The following is a 21,197-nucleotide window of genomic DNA, read 5'->3' as shown; positions in this document are numbered from 1 at the left end:
AATCACATTTGTACACAAAAGCTGAACAGAGATTCAGCAACAAAGGAAAAATGGTTCAAGCAGTTCAAACCGCAATAGCTAGAGAAAAAGACATAGCTGATGGTCGACATATCACAGTCAGAACAGCTGAATCAGCCTTCGAGGCATTAACAACACCGTGTAATTTACCAACAACAACATTGGATCCAGATTGGTTGCAATGGGTAAATTCAATCACAACGGACAAAGTATACTACTTCTTTGATCCAGAACTAGAAGAATTGAAAAATCTAAAATATGAAAAAACGTATCCTCTGCCAATCGACATTCTGCCTCTAAGACATTACGCCTGTGTAATCTATACAGACGGACATGCTCAACCCTCCGTTTGGGGAGAACATGCATACAATCCCACATGTGAGATTACAAAAGAAGTGTGGCACGGAGGTAAACTAAGACCTCTATTAACAAAATCACACTCAGTAGAAACTAATTCAGAACTGCAAACTGAAATATTAGCTTTGAAAATGGCGCTAGATAATGCGGATCGCGAATTCCCGACGCTTATAGTGTCAGATTCATATTTCTGCGTCAAAGCATATAACAAGGATTTGCAGACATGGATTCAGAACGGTTACAAAGATGACACAGATGCACCAATAAAGCAGAGACTTCTCTGGGAACAAATAGCTCTTTTGAAGAAAGAACTACCAAAGACTCACGTGACTCACTCACTGAGTCATCAACGTGATGGCGTTCACGTTGTGGGGAATTCATTGGCTGAGACAGCCGCAGCGGCAGCCACTAAATCGGCTCCCGTAGATCGAAAAAAGCGTACATTAAAATACATTGACGGCGAAACATTGCTGGCGGTGAAAACGTCATCAAAAGGCGACTGCTCAGCGTTACCGATCAACTATCCACTCAATTATACATACATAATCGATGCAAACTCCGTCCCTTTTGCTCGAATCCCTGGAGTGGGGGATAGAGTGATTCCAAACATGGACAGGAGAAACTTGTTAATCGCAGACGCACACATGGGCGAGGGTCACAGACACCTTAAATTAAAAGATTCTCTGGAAGAATTACAATCACGGTACTGGTGGCCAGGCATGAGCCTGCACTACACCATGTTTGTAAAAAACTGCCCAAACTGCAACAGAGATCGCAGTGGGGAGAGAAGCAGTCTAATACCTCGTCGTATCAAGGCAGATAATATTACCAACAAAAAGAATGGCTTGCGATTAACATACACAGGCTAGTTCCACTTATAATGTAGATCCACAGCACTCGGCTGACGTCCGGACTGTTATACAAGATTTGCGAGTCTAAATGGCATATACGCTAAGAGCATGCTACGTTCGACCATTTTTTTCTTTTTCTCAGGCAATCCAGCCTGGGGGGGGAAAGAATGGCCAAATGAGCACAGCCCAGCGGGAATCTTCTCACTTCCTTCCTGAGGGTATGGGATGGTGTAAAGAAAAAACCAAGACAGAAAGCAATCTATAATAGAAAGGATATTAGGTTCGGGAGCTGGGTGGGTCAAACATCTAATAAGTGTCCAACGTAGTCTAAATAACTTGCCAAGAAATTCTCTGAAGGGATTCAGTCCGTACGAATTATTATTCGGAACTAGGATGTTGATCTCTGACCTTGATAGTCAGACTTCAGTGGTAATAGAAAAAACCTTTGATGTCAAAGACCGTTTGGCTATTTTGCAGGACTTAAACAAAACAAGAAAAGACCTGAGCAACATACAGTTGAAACAACAGCCAACAACCACTGAAGAATCACCACCTGTCCCAGCAAGACCTGTCTGGATTCCAAAAGTCGGGGATCTAGTCAGGGAAAAGATCGCGGTAAAGAAGGAATTTGGGCCTTCTTACAGAAAAGCAGTTCCTGTCTTGTCTGTCAACGGGACAAGATCAGTTGTACTACCGCCACTTGCTGGAAAAAAGGAGAGCCGAGTTGTATCCATCGACCTGGTAAAACCACAACATGTGGCCGATAACAAACAGTAGGCCAAGTGGACTCCCAATAAGTAGCAGAACACCAAGGTTTGCTACCAGTACAGAGGTCCTATCAAAGAGGCTCATTACATTCGAAACGCCTACAGAAGAACAACAAGGACTATGCAACAATGCAATAGAACTTAGACCTCTGAAAACCCAAATAAAGACATTTAGTAGAGACACACCCATCTATACAGAAGTACCAAGTGAAAATGCAAGAAACAAAAATCCTGAACCAATTGGAACAATTGACAGAACTGCATCCGGTTACTTCATCAACTTCGATGATTCCTCTGACGGTTTCAGCGAACAAAAGACACAGCCATCATCAAAATCCTTTAAAGACAAAGCGAAGGAACTTTTGAAACATCTAAAAGAAACATATCTGATTTCTCCATGGATTGAATTTTGGGTGGGTTTTGGTGCATTTATCCTCATACTTTGGCTCATCATGGTATTTACTTTGGGACGCTTCATTGAGGGAAAATATGCTAAAATGGACACAGCAAGTCAGAACATCAACTTGGTCCTCAAACCACACACATCTTCACACGTCGAGAAACGAGAACTTTCTTCAGAACTTTCTTCAGCCAACTTCACAGCAATTCCAATACCTGGTGGGGTAGCCTGGGACAACACTGACTATGAAATTTATGGTCCGGTCGAGATCCTGAAATATCCACACCAAATCAAGATCTCTTTGAGTGACTTTGCAAAACCAAACTCATTTGCTGATGATTGGGACTTTGAAAGTATTAACAATATGATGTCTGACTTAGTAATGTCTGCTAAATTTACAAAACATGATTATTTGCAAGGTTCTACAAATTATGATAGTATGTATTGCTATAACCACTATGGTAACCATTTCTTGCATAAATCTGCACAACCTAGAAATGTTTTAAATTATAATCAATGGGAACATTGTGCTACACCTCCAAAAGGGAGCTCTAGAACCGTATATGACAAATATTCATATTTTTCAGGTTTTAACATAACTAATGCTGAAACATTTTATTACAAATTGTCAAACAAGACAGGGATGAAAACCATGATAACCAACACAAAATTGATATATTCGGATTCTTTCTTTGAAAAAATGAATACTTTTGGATTTGATTATTGGGACAAACATGTTGATTTGAAAAGTGTTTGGGGTACAAAAGAATGGCAAGTACAGGGTATAGAAGCTTTGTTTAGAGCCTGCATGATCCCAGAACAAATGATATTTTTAAATGACACTGTTCAACAAACCACCTGTCTTGGCTTAGCCAAAATCAAAGATTTAAATAACCTATCTATTCCAAAGCCAACAATGTTTAGCAATAACTCTGATACATATGAAGGAATAGACATAAACCATATACTTAACCAAAACAGAACACATCCTGATTGGAAACAATGGTTGATCTGGCCCACAGATACAAATAACTGTCAAGATAGATTCCTGAATAAAACACAGGGTTTCAAAATGACCAGGCCAGACCCTAGATATCCCCAAAGACATCACCCAGGGATAATAACAACCTACAGTGTGGGCAAATTATGCCTTCAATGGCTACAAACTTCCACACTGCCTGAAATTAAGCAACACCTAACTTTACTTACTAATGGTGCTGACTTGCGTGATTTCATACTGGGACCACGCAAACAGCGTCATAAGCGTTTCATAGCAGCCTCTGTATATGCAGCATACAATGAGGCCTGGAAGGTTACTCAAATTGAGACAGCAGAAAGAATACGGGAAATTGACCGTATTAATTTGGAAAAATCACTTTCTGTAGTGGACAATGGGTTAATGACTCTGTCCTCCAGAATTTTTTCATTGGACAGCATTGTGTCTTCAGCAATCGATATATTATCGCAAGACTTACTATTATTACAACATGGTCAGTCACAATTGCGTTCTATTGTACAGCTTGGTTGGACGTTACAAAATCTGCGTTCAGGCTATGTGCCTTGGCGTTTAATCAACACAACGTCACTATTCCAAATCTTTAACCTTACTGATAGACAAATCGGTATGGCGCAGAAGGGTGCTGATTATACAATCTTGAGCATTGAAAAACTAGAAAGATTACCAATGACAATGTCAGAACGACCTGTCAGTGAATGGATAATACACGGAATCATAAATATTCCAATCTCAACCTTCAGGTTTCAATACTGCCAAAAATATATACAGGCTGGCATGTACGAGAAATTGGGAAAAGGGTACCTTAAAACAACTTGGAACCTGCCCTATTCACATGCATGTGTCAGTAACAAAGGACAGAAAGTGTTTCTTAGTGGCAACAATTGTGCTATGTCACTGAGCGGCACGCTTCTGTGTAACGGTATTAGTTTGCACGGAGCCTGTGAAGGGAATTCATACAACCTTTCATGTCACCAGCAAGGCGCACCTGCAACTGAAATAGAACCATTCTTTCAAAGACTCTATAATGGGAGTTACATTCTTATTGTAGACCGCAGATGCTGTAGTCTTATGCCCGGGACTCCTTATCTCGTCACTACGACGGCGAAGGTCAAGTGCTGTGGACGTTCTTTGTTCCCCAGCTCCTTTCCAGACAGGGAGGCAAGGGCATGGCCCGGTCTGAAAATTACTTCTATTCGAATAGACACTTTAAGCAGAATGAAAACAGTGCTTCTTCAGACGCCTACAAGGCTCACGTCATCTAAAGAAACGTATGATCTACAAGTCGCAAGGACGACTGCAGAGATACATACATTATTATCAACCAATTCCCCCGTACATTTCGCGGAAATCCTGAGCGAAATCTTAAATATTTCTGATACCACAGGGGTCTCAAAGGTATTTAAGACAGTATTTTCGATGGCATTAACACCATTCAAAGCCATACTGGGTATTTTTCCAGACTTCGTCCATTCGATTTTTGGCGGACTTCCCCTGATCCTAGGACTAATTGCAGGAATCCTATTCCTAGTCCTTATTTTTCGTTATGGCAACCCATGTCACAGAACAAAATCTCACGACAATGGAAGATACGATCCTAGCCATTGGATACCGGGACCGGATATCAAAAATCCTGGGACTCTCCCGGCTTAGAGACCTAAACATGACTTGGTTTCTATCATTTCGACCAATGTGGCAAAGGTGTGTTTTACCTGTACTAAGGTGTCTGCTATGCGGAGAAGAATGCGTGTTAGACACCTGTCTGACGCTACAATCGGATGCGCCAGTGGATGCAGATACACTGTTGGTTCCTACCAAGGTTCACGCACTGTGCTGCCCTCAAAGGCTGCCAATTCTGATGACGGCATTCCTGGAATCTTCACCACTGCGATTGAAGAGTAGTGAAGTTCAAGATGAAAGCAGCATCGAACAGGTACGACCTTCTGTCAGCAATGCAAATCGGAATGTCAATGGAGACAATCATGCGCATGAATGCATGGTTACCCCTATTTCCGACTTAGTGGAACTTTCCCATGAAGCTGTTGACAGTTTTTTCGAAAGCCTGAATGATATGATGTTCTCTCCGGAACAGAAATAGAGACTTTTGAGTAAACTCGCACACGGCGTTCCCTGAATTCGGCCTTCAACTTTAAAAATAAAGTCACATGAACAATTACAATCCAGTTCACGGACAGCAACTTTTTTCAGCAAGCCCCTAAAATATTTTTCTATATATTTTTTCCCGGGACACTGATCTTCTGCTTAAAGTAAGAAACTATTCCTAGAGAACTAAGATTTCTATTTTTTTAGATTCTTTATAGACTTTATATAGACTTTAGCTGCCCACTGGTATGTTCACAATATATTTTATGTGATGAAATGGTTTCGACTTTTTTTCTGTATAGCCATATTAAGAGCCATTTCATGTGTATTTATCATATACCAACAAACAATAATGCATAACAATGCGTGTTTACTTTTGCATTTGATTCATAGCTTAAGTGCATACGATATATATGACTGCAATTTTTCAGTATATTTGAAAATTTCAAAATGCATTTATGTATTTTGGGGTGGTAAGGTATACACTATACTCTATAGTATGTTGTACTATGTTATACTATGCATAGATTAGTAGATATGACCATAGTTAGCGTGGAGTGGGTGTCGTGTATTTCTATAGGTTCTGAATCGATCCCCCTATTCCTGACCCTATTCTGGTTAAACTACCTAGCTAGTTAACTAACAGTCAGCCCATGAGGCAAGAAATTCCCCATGATGCAGATACCGTTATCTGACGCAGTCACACTACGGCACAGGAACGTGTTATCTGATTAGGTCATAACGCTTGAGATCTAATTAGACAAGCGATATTCCTCCAGCCCCTGATAAGGCATACGACGTTCTCATAACAAATCAAACCTATGACAACCTGGATAATCCGTGCGGCCATTGTTTTGATTTCACAGAGAACTTTAGTAAAGAATGTGCTAACGAGCAAGTCGTATGACATCTTTATTGACGTACCTATGTCCATCCTTACGTCAATCCCGGCACCTTTAAGGTATAAATATTGCCGATCTTGCCCTATGCAAAACACAGCGTGGTGACAAGACGGAGCAGCCATACTTGCCGAAGCAGAGAGCAGAAGCAGACCCCGCAGGCAGCAGCCCCGCCTTCCTGACGCGCTGAGAGACGCGCTGCTATCTCAAGCCGAGAGACCCAGCACCGGCGCTTCCGGGTAGCCCTCGCAGGCAGCCTGGAATATCGAGAGCAGAGAAAGAGATACCATTCCTCATTCATCCTAAATTCCAGGTACAGAACTGAATAACCCCTCCTAGAGAATTCTTTAGTTATTCACTTGGCAAAAACAAACTTAACTTAAACTGTAACTTTCTATTCCCGCCCACGCATTAGACTTAGGTCAGGTACACGGGGTAGGCGTATTTAGAAACACCAGTTGAGTACGTTTAGTCAAATGTATATGTGTATGTAAATATATTTTAATCATTTTAAACATCATATGGCTCAGAAACCATATCAATGTTTTTACAGTATTATTTTATACTATTGCTTCTAATGTATGCACTTTACTTAACTATAGGTATCGCAATAATATCGATCCATTTCTCTTGTACGAGAAAAGAGACTGATCAATAAATGACACCTTTTTATTGAACACGCCCGTCTCTTCCTTTTCTCTACATTCTGATGAGACTAAGAATGCACGTACTGACTGAGTAAAATAATTGCCTTGTGCTCACACGACTCTCGAGATTGACTCTTGATTAGGGGAGAGCAAAGTTGTCATGTTCTAAGGTTGTCAGAAACTAAATCCCTTCTTGTCTAATCAGGGAAGTTAATCCTTCCTTGAACATTCGAGAAAGTTTCTAGCGAACTCTGAGCTTAGCTGGCAAACCCAAAAATTAAGTCTAGTATCGACAGTAGTAGACCTAGTTAACGTCTGGCCTAGGCCTTTACTGCTGTAGGTACTATTCCAATGCGCAGAGCCTATTGGGAAAATAGGAACTACACTACAAGACTATCATAGCCTGGTTACATTCCAAAACACAGACTTAGATGAGGCCCTTCCTGGGTATCACCGAATATTACAGGAGGTTTTTTAAGTGTTATGGCACCATTGTTGTCCTGTTGACTGAGCTGACTTAGAAGCAGCCCAAGAAGGTGATTTGGACAGAAGCCTATCGGAAAGCCTTTCACTCCGTCAGGGGAGCTACGTCTACCGCGCCTGTACTCAAGGCTACTAATTTTTCAGAGGAGTTCCTTGTGCAGACGGAAACCTCAGAGCATGGCGTAGGGGCTGTCTTAGCACAGTTAAATGAGGAGGACCTATACCAACCTGTAGCCTTAGTAGGAGGTTACTTCCCCAGGAATAGAGGTAGAGTGCAATTGAGAGGGAGGCCTTTGCTATGGTCTGTACACAGAAGAAGCTGAGACCATACCTGGTCAGGACTCACTTCCAGTTTTAGAGAGACCTCAGGCCTCTCACATGGCGTATGCAAATGAGGGGTAAGAATCCCAAGATGTGGAGGTGGTCCATCTCCCTACAGGTAATGGACTTTATGATGGAACACCGCCCTTGGCCAGACCATGCCTGTGCTGATGGTCTCTCTAGGTTCTTCTGCCTTAATGATGCGGGTTCCCAGGAGGTTGGGTAGTTCTCCCCACTTTCAGCTGGGGAGGACACGTTACACCTGTCTTCCTTAAGGTTGTCTTCCCACAGACTTTGTGCCTTACTCCTATATTTTTGCTGATCTCGTTTTTTGTTGGCCTCAGTACTCAGTGCACTTTACCACTGCTAAGCATTGCGAAAGTGTGTGTGCTCTCTCCTTTAAACATGGTGAAATTGGCTGGTAGGCAATCGCCACATTTAATTAACTTTCAAGTCCATAGTAAAGTAGTACAACATGTACCCAGGGCCTCTAAATTAAATGCTACTAGTGGGCCTGCAGCGCTGATTGTGGCACCCACTTAGGTAGCCTTTTATATATATCTCATGCCTGCCACTGCAGCCCCTGTAAAGTTTTAAACTTCTATTTTTGCCAGGTCTAAACCTTCTATTTAAATACATTTAAGTTAACCCAGGGTAGGTTCTACACAGCCCATAGGGCAGGGTGCAGTGTATTTAAAAAGTAGAACATGTACTTTTAACTTTTACATGTCCTGGTTTTGAAAACTTCTAAATTCGTTTTCTTTGACTTTATGAGGGGAAGGAGCCATCTTCTAGCATACTTGCACATTACATAGGTTCTGCCTGAGGACACTCACAGAGGTTTTGACATTAGTCTTTTGTGACACCAGGCAAGCTGGGGCCTAGGCAGAGACAGGGAGGCAGGAAAATCGAAGCCCCTCTGGGGGTAGAAACCTCCAGAACCTTCTCCTACTTAAAATTGGCACCAGGTATAAATGATAGACCCTCATACCCAACTCTTAAGTATGCCTCTGGGTCTGTGAACGGCTTAGAAGACTTCTGTGGTGCTCTACGAGAAGGGCTGCCAATCTGTTTGTTGCCCTGCTGCCTGAGTGAAAGGGCTGGACCTGCATCTTGAACCCAGGACGATCAGAGGGACACCAAGGGATAATTGACTGGCTTCCTGATCAGAGATCAGGGACAGATAAGGCTCCAACCACCTTTAACCCAGCACCTGAACTTTTCCTGCTGCGGTTCCACCCCAGTTCTAAATCCTTGAATTGGGCCTGAAGGTGTTCTGTTAACCCAGCTGTGGTCCTGTAAGCAGAACAGACGCAGCTTCACGCATCTCAGCACAGCTGCTTCGGAACTGCGCCTGCACAACACATTCTTGGAATCGCAGCTGAGCAATACATCCCCAACGCAGGCCTTTACATCTCAAACCCCTCATGTAAGGCATTCCCAATGACATCACAGGACTCCGCATTGCAGCCCTGCAGCTTCTTCGAAACGGCCAGTGCGCTACGCATCTTAGGCACTGGATCTTGCAATCCTCCGCAAAACAGGATTTAAGGTACTTTGTTTAGCGGGCCTCCCTTGGTCCTTGTATCCGACCCATGCTCCATCATGGCCGGCCTGACTTTGTCCCAGTCTGGCACAACCAGATATCCACAGCTGGCTTCTTGTGCTTCTAGGCACTACTTTCACTTGAATCTTTCAAATTGCATATCTCAGGTTCAACTGATTTGATTTTTTTCATTTCGATCTCAAATAATTTATAAAAGTTCACTCTATTGTCCTAAACTGCTGTGAGATTGTTCTTGTGTTGTGTTTACACTTTATTACTGCTTGAAGTTTTGCATAATTACCTTTGGGTTGCTTGTGACTTCACCCTGTCAGGAATTGTTGTTTCTGCTGGAGTAGGGTGCCACTCCCTTCAACCAGTAACACAATGTCTAACAAATGTGACATGAGGCTTTGTTGGGTCTTTTTAAAGATTGTTCTTAGGTGATTTCACCTGAGCCAAAAAGAAAATTAGTTATAGATCAAAAGCCTGTTTGGGGCATAGTGAAATATTAATAAAAAAGATCGTACCCCAGAAATAATGTACTTGTTCAACATAGTATATAATATACTTGTACTCAGCGGAGCCAGAGGAATCCAATAATATGTATGTCTAAATTATATTTGTAAACATGTTTGATTGTTGTACTGTCTCAGTAGCACAAGCAATGTATGATCAAAAACAATTAAAAGTGATTATTTGAAGAGAAGATATAAAACTCGAAACTAAGATAATGCACGATACACTGTAGGAGTTGACCTATGAAAAACATTTGTAAACTCAGTACACTTCCGCTGTCACCCTGTTCAGATGATATTCTTGAACGTCTTCACAGAATAAATGATATCCTGACAAAGACATCTACTAATCTGAGACTTCAAAAATTATGAAAGCTACATTTTCGAATGTTATTTAACGATAGTGTGATTTTGAATTGTGTGTATCAACTATACCTACTAATTGTGTTTTTTCTTTTCATCAGGGTATTAAACACTACTTTATTTGAAAGTTGGGAAATTGTTGGCCCATATCCTTCGTGGTGGGTCTTTAACTTCTTACTCTTACTACTTCAAGTTTTGCACTCCTTTTGGTCATATCTCCTTATCAAGACGGCCTGTAAAGCTATTTCAAAAGGCAGGGTAAGAAAAAATGTGTTCACTCTTGGCTGTCAAAATATGTACTTTTATATTTGTCTAATTGTTTTAAAATGTTGTTATACCAATCGTATTTTACTAAATGGCTGTGTTAGAAAGGAGTATGATTGTTTCCGCATTATTTTATGGAATATTTTCAAATCTAAAACTACATATTCAAAGTTAAAAATATAAAACAAGCATTGGAAAAGCCAGCAGGTCTTGTCTTTAAATGCCTGGACTTTAGACTTTGCCATTACATTTTTTATTTGCTGGTACACCTGAACGAATGCATCATGAAAAATGCTTTGGCATGTATGACAATTTTGCAATGGGTTTTCTGTTAAAGAAATCCCATTCTTCGATGGCTGCTGATGCACAAGCACACCTAGGCGTCATTATGCATGGTAGCTATTTTCCTATATTTTATGTTTATTGTTCTAATATGGTAGCTGGCAATGTTAGGCAGGTGAATGAAATCTAAGAAAGTGAAAAATAAAGTTTGCACCAGAACGGAAACGACTTTAGTAGACTTTGCATACTCTCTACGATTTTAGAAGATTTTGAATGCTCACTCCTAGTTACTGGTTGTTGAAAATATAAGAAGATATCAGTTATTCTTTCTCCAGTGTGTGTTTAATAAGAAAAGTTAAAGTTTTCAGCTGGGTGTGCAACGTGCATGCCGTATGATTGGAATACGTCTAATGGCTGTTGTTCTGGCCACAAAAAGGAGTAAACCATGTCTTTGAATGTGTTTGGATACACTTTTAAAAAAAAAATCGGGAATGTAAGGCAAGTGTGCTGTAATGACTTTTTTTTTACACTTTGCTGGTGTCTTAGGTGCATGGCAGAGATGGGCGGTAGGTAGTTAAGGGCTTTAAATTATCAAACCACGTCAGTGACTTATTCAAATCCCCCTCATGACACACAGCTATTAATGGTTAGTTTGGGATTAATACCGAGACAACTACCGCCTACGCTGAGAAAGATACCGACCCAGATGATAGTTCACAAAAAAAAAAAACTTGGCTTGTCACGGGCAGTCTCATGTTTTCTTTTGTCAGGTTTCATCACCTAGGAGCCAATTCTCCTGGACATTAGTTGCCCTCTCTAATTCAAGTTTACAATACATTACATTAATATGGAGGCATCCTAGGGGTATTACATGTTTACTCCTGACACCACAGGAGTTTCTTGGCTACGTGAGAAAGGCTGTATTGGGTTTCCTTTGCAGAACATGAGTTAATAATATTATTTTTTATTCAGTGGTGTACGTTACTTCATACAGCATACTATGTGGAAAGGGAGGACTTTGAGGTATGGGTAGGGGTGGACAGATAGACAAAGCGAGTAGAGAGAGGGCACTCAAAAGAGAGTGAGGGGGACTTACATTACATTTTTGGTAGAAAAAGCAGTGACTAATTCGAGCCGGTGGTTGCAGGTAGGGCCTCTGGTACTTTTCAGAGACCAGCACTATTTACTCCTAAATCAGACTTTTACCCAGAGTCAGAGACAGAAACACACAAAAGGGGTAAGAAAGATTCAGAGAAATAATGAAAAACAGTGACAAAGGGATAAAGTACAGATTAGAAGAACCTGCAAGAATGAGACAAAGGGACAGGGAGTGTCTGTCGGTCAATGAAAGTGACATGAATACACAGCCTTGGTATTCTGCACCACTGACATTTGTAGTGCCAGCTGCAAGCTTCTGAGCAACTTTCGAGCCCCAGCACTTATTATTTAACAAATGAAGCACTGAGAGGGATTGTATATCAGCGCCCTGTTATTGCTTCTGGTTTTGCCTTAAGAAGAAATATACACATATTGCCATGATTTCTTGTGAAGGTGTTTTATTTCACAATTGTTATATTGGCGCAACACGTGGGGGTTTCTGAACTGCAGGACATTGCCAGCAATACTAAATACTTGCTCTAGTCTTAGAATCAGGCATCTGCCCTGGACCTACTTCACCTCATTCCCCTTTTATTCACCTCTATTGTCTCAGGGAATGAGAAAGCCAGTTCAAGTAAGAAACCATAAAGAAAGGAAGTGTTGTATTATGCCCCCCTCCGAAGGCATCCCCACACAAATGTGTACATATAGAGGCTTCTAGCTGCTTATTCCTTACCTTAGAATTATCACCAGGCGTCAGCCGGGATCTGGAAATTTTAAGTGAGCAGTACCCCTGCGCACCGGTAGGTGGTGTCATTCAGCTCTGCATGACTTCATCTGCGTTGTCCGTGCTGGAAGGGACGTGTGCGCTGCCTATATAGCCGCCACCCCAGTGTTCTCAAGTAAGTTATTTTCTTTCTGCACATGTCAGAGCAGATCCAGAGAGAACTACAATCATTCGCTTTTTGACTGTCTTTTTGTCCGAACTTTTTTGACACCTGCATCCTGGTGTGACAGGGATGTCAACAAGGAAGGCTGGATTCAAGCCCTCCGGTGCCTGTCACTCACAAATTTTGGCAATGACCCAGACTTTGTCTGTCTTTTGTGCCTCAAGTGTGACCACGACCGCAAGACCTGCACAGATTGTCACACCATGTACCTTAAGGCCTTGAGGTAGCGATCCCTCAAACTCCTTGCTGTTCAATGTGCAACGCCGCAATGGTCTTGATCCCGGTTGAGAGGAGGGTACCGGGATTGGTCGCTGAGTTATCGATCTTCATCGCAGTCGAAGTCGTCCCATTCTGTCCCGTCTCCGCTGGAGTACCTTCATGCCCTGCAGGTTTAGGAGGTGCCCCTACTGGTCTTCTGATGGCGGGTTCACCCTCGACTCTAGTTAGCCCCTTGGATCCACAGATGGATTTGGACCGGTGCCAGTCAACACACCTAGACTTTCCTGGCACCGACCCTGCTGCCGACACTCCTGATGCCTCCAGTGGTGCGTCCCCGACTTCGACACAGAGCCGGATGGGCGTCGATCGATGCCAACACCGGTGCCGACTGGAGCCATTCCCACCAGGCCAGTGTCAGACCTCTATTCCTATGGGCTTGGACTTGGGGAAGACTGGGAAGGGCCTCGGGACTCTTATGATTACCAGTCCTTAGACCCAAATGAGGGCACTTGGTGTGAGGATTTGGCAGAGGGCAGTGAACTGGATACCTCCCCAAATACTGGCTTGGTCTCCCCTCGTACAGTGGCAATGGAGGAGGGAGCCTTATTTGCTCTGGTGAGAAAGAGGAGGGCCGAGGTCCTGTACCTTAACCTGTCCTTGATGGCAGTCAAGACTGATGTCTTGATGGAGGTGCTTCATCCGGGGGTCACTCCTTCAGAACAGCTCCTCCCGTTTAAAAAAGCCCTCAAGTGCATCCTGCTTGGGGCCTGGTCCAAGCCCCTCAAGGGGCACCTGTGAACAGAACAATTGCCCGCCACTATTACCCCATCCCAGGGGACACCAATTTCCTCACCCAACCCCAGACAACTTAATGGTCCAAGTCTCTACCTACGAGTAAATCCTATTGCATCCCCTCCCACCCCAACAGATAAGGAATACAAAAGACTGGACACCTTGGGCAAGATAATGTTTTCTTCCACCATCCTCAGTGAACACCATGTGCATTTTGGGCTGTTACTCCTATTCACTCTGGAATTACGTTGACCAGGTGTTGCCTATGGTCCCAGAGGAGGCCCAGACCATACTCTCCCAAGCTATGGCTGACAGGAGAGATGCAGCTAAGTTAAAAAAAAGGACTCACTAGGCAAAGCAGTTTCTTCATCGGTGGTCTCGCTGGGCCACGACTGGCTTTTCAGGGGATGTCCAGTCTTCACTTATGGACAGGCCCTTTGATGCCCCAGTCCACCTTTCTCTCCTTTCATGGCCATGGAAGGGGCTTCCAGCCATATTTCCACTCGCCCAGCCACCATGGTGCCCAAGCTTCCGAGCCCATGAATGGCCAGGTATGCTGTACCCACAGATGCAGAGGCCAAGTATCCAGAGGTTACGCCAGTCCACCACTCCCCCGGGAGCTGCAGCCCTCCAGCCTCTTTAGATTGTCCTCCAGCCATCATTGGCAATCAGTCGGAGGCAGAATACGCCATCCCCATCTCCACTGGAGGTCAATACCATCCAAATGCCAGGTTCTCTAAATTGTCTAAAAGGGGTTCTCCCTCCCCATCATGACCACCACTTTACTCATGCCACCCACTTACTACAGGTTGACGGAGGACCATCTTTCCTTACTCCACCAGGAAGTGGCTGCTCTCTTGGCCAAGGGAGCCATAGTGAGGGTGCCGACAGCAGAAGTAGTTACTGGTTGCTATTCCTGCTACTTTCTGTTGCCCAAGAAGGACGGAGGCTTTCGTCCTATGCTAGACCTGCTCCCTCTCAATTTCTTCCTGAAAAATGAGACATTCAAAGTGCTAATACTCGCTCAAGTCCTGTCTGCCTGGAAAACTGGAAGGTTGCTTTGGACTTGCGGGACGCATACTTACTCATTCCCGTCGTGCCTGCCCACAGACATTACCTGCGTTTCACGATAGGCTATAAGCACCTTCAGTTCACAGAGGCGGAGATCAGAAGCCTCTGGTCTGCAGTGGAATCCAGATTCCACATCAACCTCTTAGAGCTGTGAGCAATCCGACTGGCATTGAAAGTCTTTCGACCCTCCATCAAGGAAAGGCTAGTGCAGGTGTTCACTGGCAACACCACTCACATGTGGTACTGCAACAAACAAGGTTGGGGTGGAGTCATGGACCCCTTGTAAAGAGGCCCTGTGCCTCTAGATATGGCTGGAATGTCAGGGCACATCCCTGATGGTTCAACACCTTGTGGGCTATTGGAATGCCAAGGCAGACAAACTCAGCGAAGATGCCTAGAGGATAACCAATGATGAGTCCACCCAGAGGTGGTTCAAGGTTTTATTCCGCAATGGGGAGAGCCTTGGTTAGATCTGTTCACCATCACTGTGAACATGCAATGTCAGAGTGTCAGAGGCGTCTCTCTCTTCAAGAGACTTTTATCTTGAGTGGAATGTATGCCTTTTGTACGCCTTTCTGCCTATACCACTCCTGCCCAGAGTTCTCAAGAAGATCGGGAATGACTGAGCCCAAGCTGCCCTTGTGGCTTCCCAATTGGTCTTGGAGAGTTTGGTATCCTGAGCTATTGAGCATAACATGGCTGTTGGTTCTCTGATCAGGCTGCCTCTTCAGCAGGATCTTCTGTCACAGCAACAGGGGAGGGTTTTCCACCCGAACCTGTCAACCCTGTGCCTTTATGGGTCGAGATTTAGCAGCGATAATTGACAGCCTTTGACATTCCGCCCGAAGTCTGTGATGTTATCTTGCCAGCTTGGCGTCCCTCCACCAAGACTGTATAAGCCGGCTGTTGGAATACATTTGTGGCATAGTTTGCTGAGAAAGAGGTTGACCCCTATCTGCTCCTGTTTCTCAGGTTCTTTTGCTTATTCCAACCCTGGCCCAGCATTGGGCATTTTGAAAGGTTATTTATCTGCCATCTCTGCTTTTCTGCAGCTGCCAGATCAGCCTTCTCTTTTCAAGTCACCTATTGTACATAGGTTCCTTAAAAGTCTGCACCCGCCTTTTGTTATGCCTCAGAGGGACCTTAGCTTTGTTCTTACTTTCTTAATGTGCACTCACTTTGAGCCGCTCCATGCATACTCTCTTAGGCTGCTCACTATCAAGACCACCTTTCCGATGGCAATTACATCTGCCTGGAGGGTCAGCGAGCTACAGACACAATCCTCTCAGCCTCCCTACATTTTGCTTTTCCCAGAAAAACTGGTCCTTCGGATACGGGCATCCTTGTTGCTGAAGGTTGCCACCCCCCGGCATGGATAGATTCATTAAGCCCTGACGAAGGCCCCAGACCCGTTTGGGCTCCTAGAGTGGACTGACACATGTTGGCATAAATACAGGAGGTTTAATTCAACAATTATATGCAATAAAAAACCTTGGTACACGTTTTTATTTATACCCCAGGTACCTGACGGATAAAGGAAACCTTTGGGTATAACTGCAGATATTTTTAATAGCAAAAGTTTCACCTGGATCCCTGGTTACCCAGTTAGATTTAATTCAAGAACTCCCATTTCAATCTTTGGTTCAGTCCGCCCTGGTGGAATTTTCCTACCAAGGTGTGATAGGTGCAGATGATTAAAAATTTCACAATAAGTAAGTGAGGCATCTACTTCAATATCTTAGTATATTTAAAAGGTTATCTTTGGGACCCGTTCTGATAAATTGTCAATGAATGGACTCCCCGAAAACACTTTAAACATTCCAGTTGCCCTTTGTGCTTGTCCAGTAAATGTCTTGACTGTATCTCCCGGATAATAAGGCCCCATGTGTACTAAAGTTCTTGTTGCTGTTGGGTAGAGGAAAGGAGCAAATCGGAGTGCAATGAGATGTGCAAGCCGGAGAGGTGATGGCAGCTGGGCGTGCAGAAAATGCTCCAGGGCCAGTGAGAGGAGTAGTTGTGCCAGGAACAGCCGGAGATCAGTGTGCTCAATCCAGATAGTGTCTAGACTACTTCATTACAATGCTTTCCCACACTAACACCAAGGGCATTGTTTAAAAGAAATGAAAATATTTGGGTAGTAGCAGTTAGAAGCTACCAAAACCTCTTTAGAAAGGAATATATAAAAATAGTATGCAACAAATTGTGAAGATGGGTCAAGAAAGGGGAGCAAAATCAGGGGGGATCAGAGGAACTAGTGGAGAAGGAAGGAAGGAGCAAGGAAACGCATGGATCTCTGTTGAATGCTGAATGGCAATTAAAAAAGTGTCACGAAAAGATAACAGTAGTCCTGAAAAGTTAGCAGTCGCATCATACACCTCCTCCAATTACAACCCTGTAAGACTAAATTGTTCCTGGGTAGAACAAATACGTGAATGGTGAGGAAAGCAATCAAACTTAGGATATACAAGTGATATAGGCAACCCAATATCCATGATGAGCAAGGGGCTGATCCGAAGCCCACACTGACTATATATTGTATGCAATAGGTCTGTCTAAAGACTGCTAGAGCTTGATGTAGTAGACACCTAAATATGAAAGCTATCCATTGCAAGATATTGAAATCAAACTGTGTCAAATATGCTCAAAAGACAAGCTGGCTCAACATCTACAACAAAATTCCCGGCGAGACTAAGACAAGGCAATGTGTTTGAAGCCCAATATGCCCAGTTGAGACAGAAATCTTCAGCAGAGTGACTGCTGTGAGAACCACAAAAAATCAAAGCAAGTCCTCATCAAAAGTTGGATGTCATGAGGAGGGCACATAAAATAATATATATGCAGACAGAAGGAAAGCTCCTGGTACTGGTGCCCTAGGTTTCCCTTTGAGCTACACACCTCTGCACAAATGTGAGTTGTGATTGTCAGCCTGTAAATATCCATTAGGCATGCAGCTTATAAAGAGACCACTTGAGCAGACAGAAAAGCTGTTAATGAGCTGTTAAGAAAGCTGATGGTGAAAAGGAATAGGGACTACAAGGAGAGCAAGGGCATACAACTGAAAGCAAGTTTCTTTTTTTGCAATGACTTCATGTTCACACTGCTATCATCAAAACGTTTCTGTGAAGAACTCTACATTTTCATTCTGCAGCTCCCCTGAAATCAAAGCCTGCCCTGCAGCCATCCTCAGGCACCTTTTTCTTTGCCTCGTATTGCAAATATTTCACTGCCCTGATAAGACTTTGTGGCACCTGCAAACATATATGAAGGCGAAACTGGAGGCTGCACGAGAGCGAGAAAGTATAGATAGAGAGAGAGAGAAAGAAAGAGAGAAAGGGAGAGAGAGGGAAAAAAGAGAGAGAGCATTTTGTGGTACTGTATCTCATAGAATAACCATTCTGTGAGCGTCCTCGTAGTTATATCCTGTGTTATATCCTGCTTTACATTTATGGATTTTTGCAATTTCCAATACCTTTCACACAAATAAAAAACAATTACCAAGTTAATGTTGCAATTTCATTGCTAATTTCTTTCGCACGGTTAGCTGTGAACAAAAAACGTGTGTGTGTGTGTATTCTATCACCTGTTACATAGCATGTACTGAAGTAGGTAAGGCAGCTTCATTCCAATAGCATCACAAATATGTCCGAAGATATATGTAGGCAGAATAGCAAATTAGCCTTTTAGACTAGCCCATACAATTTGGAATTCATGTTATGTTGCGGTTTCTTATTCTATTTATCTGTGCTTTTCCTTGTGCCAACATGGAAGACTGGGAAGTGGAATCCTTTGCACGTAAGTTTCACTGAACACATTGCATGAAACATTCTTACATATTAACAATAGACTAATCGTCAATAAAGTAGCTTTTGTAAAGTTTGTGCCTTAAGATTATTAAATTGTAACATTTATTAACAGCCGACACGTTTTCCGGCGACGGCTCCGATAGGCTGTACGCCAAAATATTGTTAACAAAAATACTGTTTGAAAGAAATATTGTGTCCTAAATGTCTTTTACAAACAATATTGCTAAATTGGGAGCAGATATATCATTTCTAACTTTAGAAGGGTGATATTTATGTAAACAATATTCAGGACACAATATTTCTGTCAGGCGATTTTTTTTTACAAATTTCTGATACATATCTTCCAATATTGTTGGCAAATAGTAGAAAACCTCTCTACTAACAAATTCTGAATGGTTGATCAGAAATAGGTTTGTTCAGACATTGGAAATAATTGTGAAAGTGACAGTCAGATACCACAGACATACATTTTGAGAAAGAACGTTGGCGCCAAAGAATAAGAGACAATGGAGGCAGCTTACATTGAGTATTTCCACTATGTTCATTCAAATTGCACCTAGCATCTTCATCCTTAATAGAATTAGAGATTAGTAGTAGTGCAGTAGAATTTTTTTGTGTCAAAGGAATGAAAATAAATGTCGTCCAGCAACAGTTTTTTTTAGAGCAACTGCACTAATAGAAGCATACTATTACTACATTGCAAATGTCAAATCAGTTTTAGTAACAGAATAAACCTGATTTGATTATGAGAATTTAGCATAGGAAAAACAGTGTTTACTTCCTCACAGATTGCATGTTACATTTACTTTACATATGGAAACGACTCTCTAAATAGTCAGGAGGCAATTTATTGTAAGTTTATCTTGCGGCACATATTTAACACCCTTCATCCATGGTTTTGTTAAATACAAATTTTTTAAACAAATACACATGAAAATTATTTGGTATCAGCCTTAAATGCAGATGCGCAGAGTGTAATTTGATACTTATTACCGTTATTGAGTGAGGAGAGGGCAAGCATGAGCCTCTTGTGAGTCCTGGTCCTTCACCCCTACCCCGACAATTGTAATAGTTTGCATACTCATCTGCATATATACAATTTCAAGTCTGACAAAAACCTGTTTTACAATTTTCCTATAATATATACAAAACCAGTAAAGGCAACCAATTTACTTTACATACCAAAAACGAATTATCGATATTTCTTCTATGTATGGAAAACTAGGAGATGACTTTCCTTCGCATACTAAGGGGTCGATTACGATGCTGTCCGTAAAGGCTTCACACGGGATTCGGATCTGGCAAATCTGATTCGGAACCTATGTTTCCGACCGAATCGGACACCTTTCCAGGTGACTGATTACAATGCAAGGAAACCATTCGGGCTGTCCGAATCGGTTCTGGAATGACATTCGGACAGCCCGAGTTGTTCGGAGCTGAATTGTCCTGCTCTGTGGACATGTTTTACGAACGAGTGACTACAATGATCGTTTCGGACAGCGTTCCGATTTGGTCTGCTCGACATGAAACAGCTGTAAAAATCTGACTTTCCGGGCCCGTAGCTGCCCCCCCCTTCACTCAGGACCCTCCGAATGGGGCCCATGGGGGCAACCATGGGTCCCCTTTTTCCAACCATGCACAGTATAGCAGGCACCAGTGGGTGCATGGTTTTCCCACACCACCCCTTTGTCAATGATAGCCTGTGTTCTCGTTTGGAACACATGCTCCCTTTGAAGTCAATGTGAGTCCGACCGAACAATGTACGGAAGCATCGTAATTGGCCGGTCAGACTCGCAAAACCCGAGTGGGTCTGAAATGATTCTGAAACCGATTTGATCAGAAGAGTTTCCTAACGAGATCGTAATTGGCCCCTAAATTGTTTCTGATTGCTATACTTTCTCCAATAAATGACAGAAATACTTATATTTTACTAGTTAGATCTTCGCGCAATAGGCCGACCACCTCTTTACCATCACTTCCAAAGTCATAGATTACGGCAACTTAATATGTGACTAAGAATAAGAATAATTGCATTTGGCTGAACGTTAATACAATTATGCATTAAACTGTCACAATCTAAATAGAAAAGGAAACATTAAATATACAATATTCTACATTTTTATTTCAAGTCTAATTTTCTCAAAAAATTAATTGCCAGAAATGTACAAACTAATTATTTTCACTCATTCTAATCCATTGAATACTGTCATGCCTCTCCAGTTGATAATAGGGTAATCCGTTTTACTTACAAAGTGCAAAGTGTAAAGAAGACAAATATATTAATCCTGAAGTGTCATTTTCAGAAAAACATATACAGCATTATCAGTGATCTCTGATTTGCCTTGTTGTATTTAGTTCTTAGACCTGTCAACCTTAATGTGGTCTTTCCAAAGACATTTTGCCCTCACTCCTCCATTTTCCCTAATCTAATTT

At 42.5% G+C, this 21,197-nt stretch overlaps 1 protein-coding gene across 1 annotated transcript in view; it reads left to right on the top strand.

The window, feature by feature from the left end:
- The window catches only part of CERS6 (ceramide synthase 6), an 853,755-nt gene that overhangs the window by 783,821 nt on the left and 48,737 nt on the right, over positions 1 to 21,197 (top strand). The window contains exon 9 of the mRNA XM_078681623.1: positions 10,387 to 10,543. Coding sequence (XP_078537749.1) covers positions 10,387 to 10,543 — 157 coding nt within the window. The remainder of the gene's footprint in view (positions 1 to 10,386; positions 10,544 to 21,197) is intronic.

This window comes from Lissotriton helveticus, chromosome 3_1 (genome assembly GCF_964261635.1).
Source record: "Lissotriton helveticus chromosome 3_1, aLisHel1.1, whole genome shotgun sequence".
Classification (NCBI taxonomy): Eukaryota; Metazoa; Chordata; class Amphibia; order Caudata; family Salamandridae; genus Lissotriton; species Lissotriton helveticus.
Note: the sequence above shows the minus strand (reverse complement) of the source record. Positions and strands in the feature narration are given on the sequence as shown.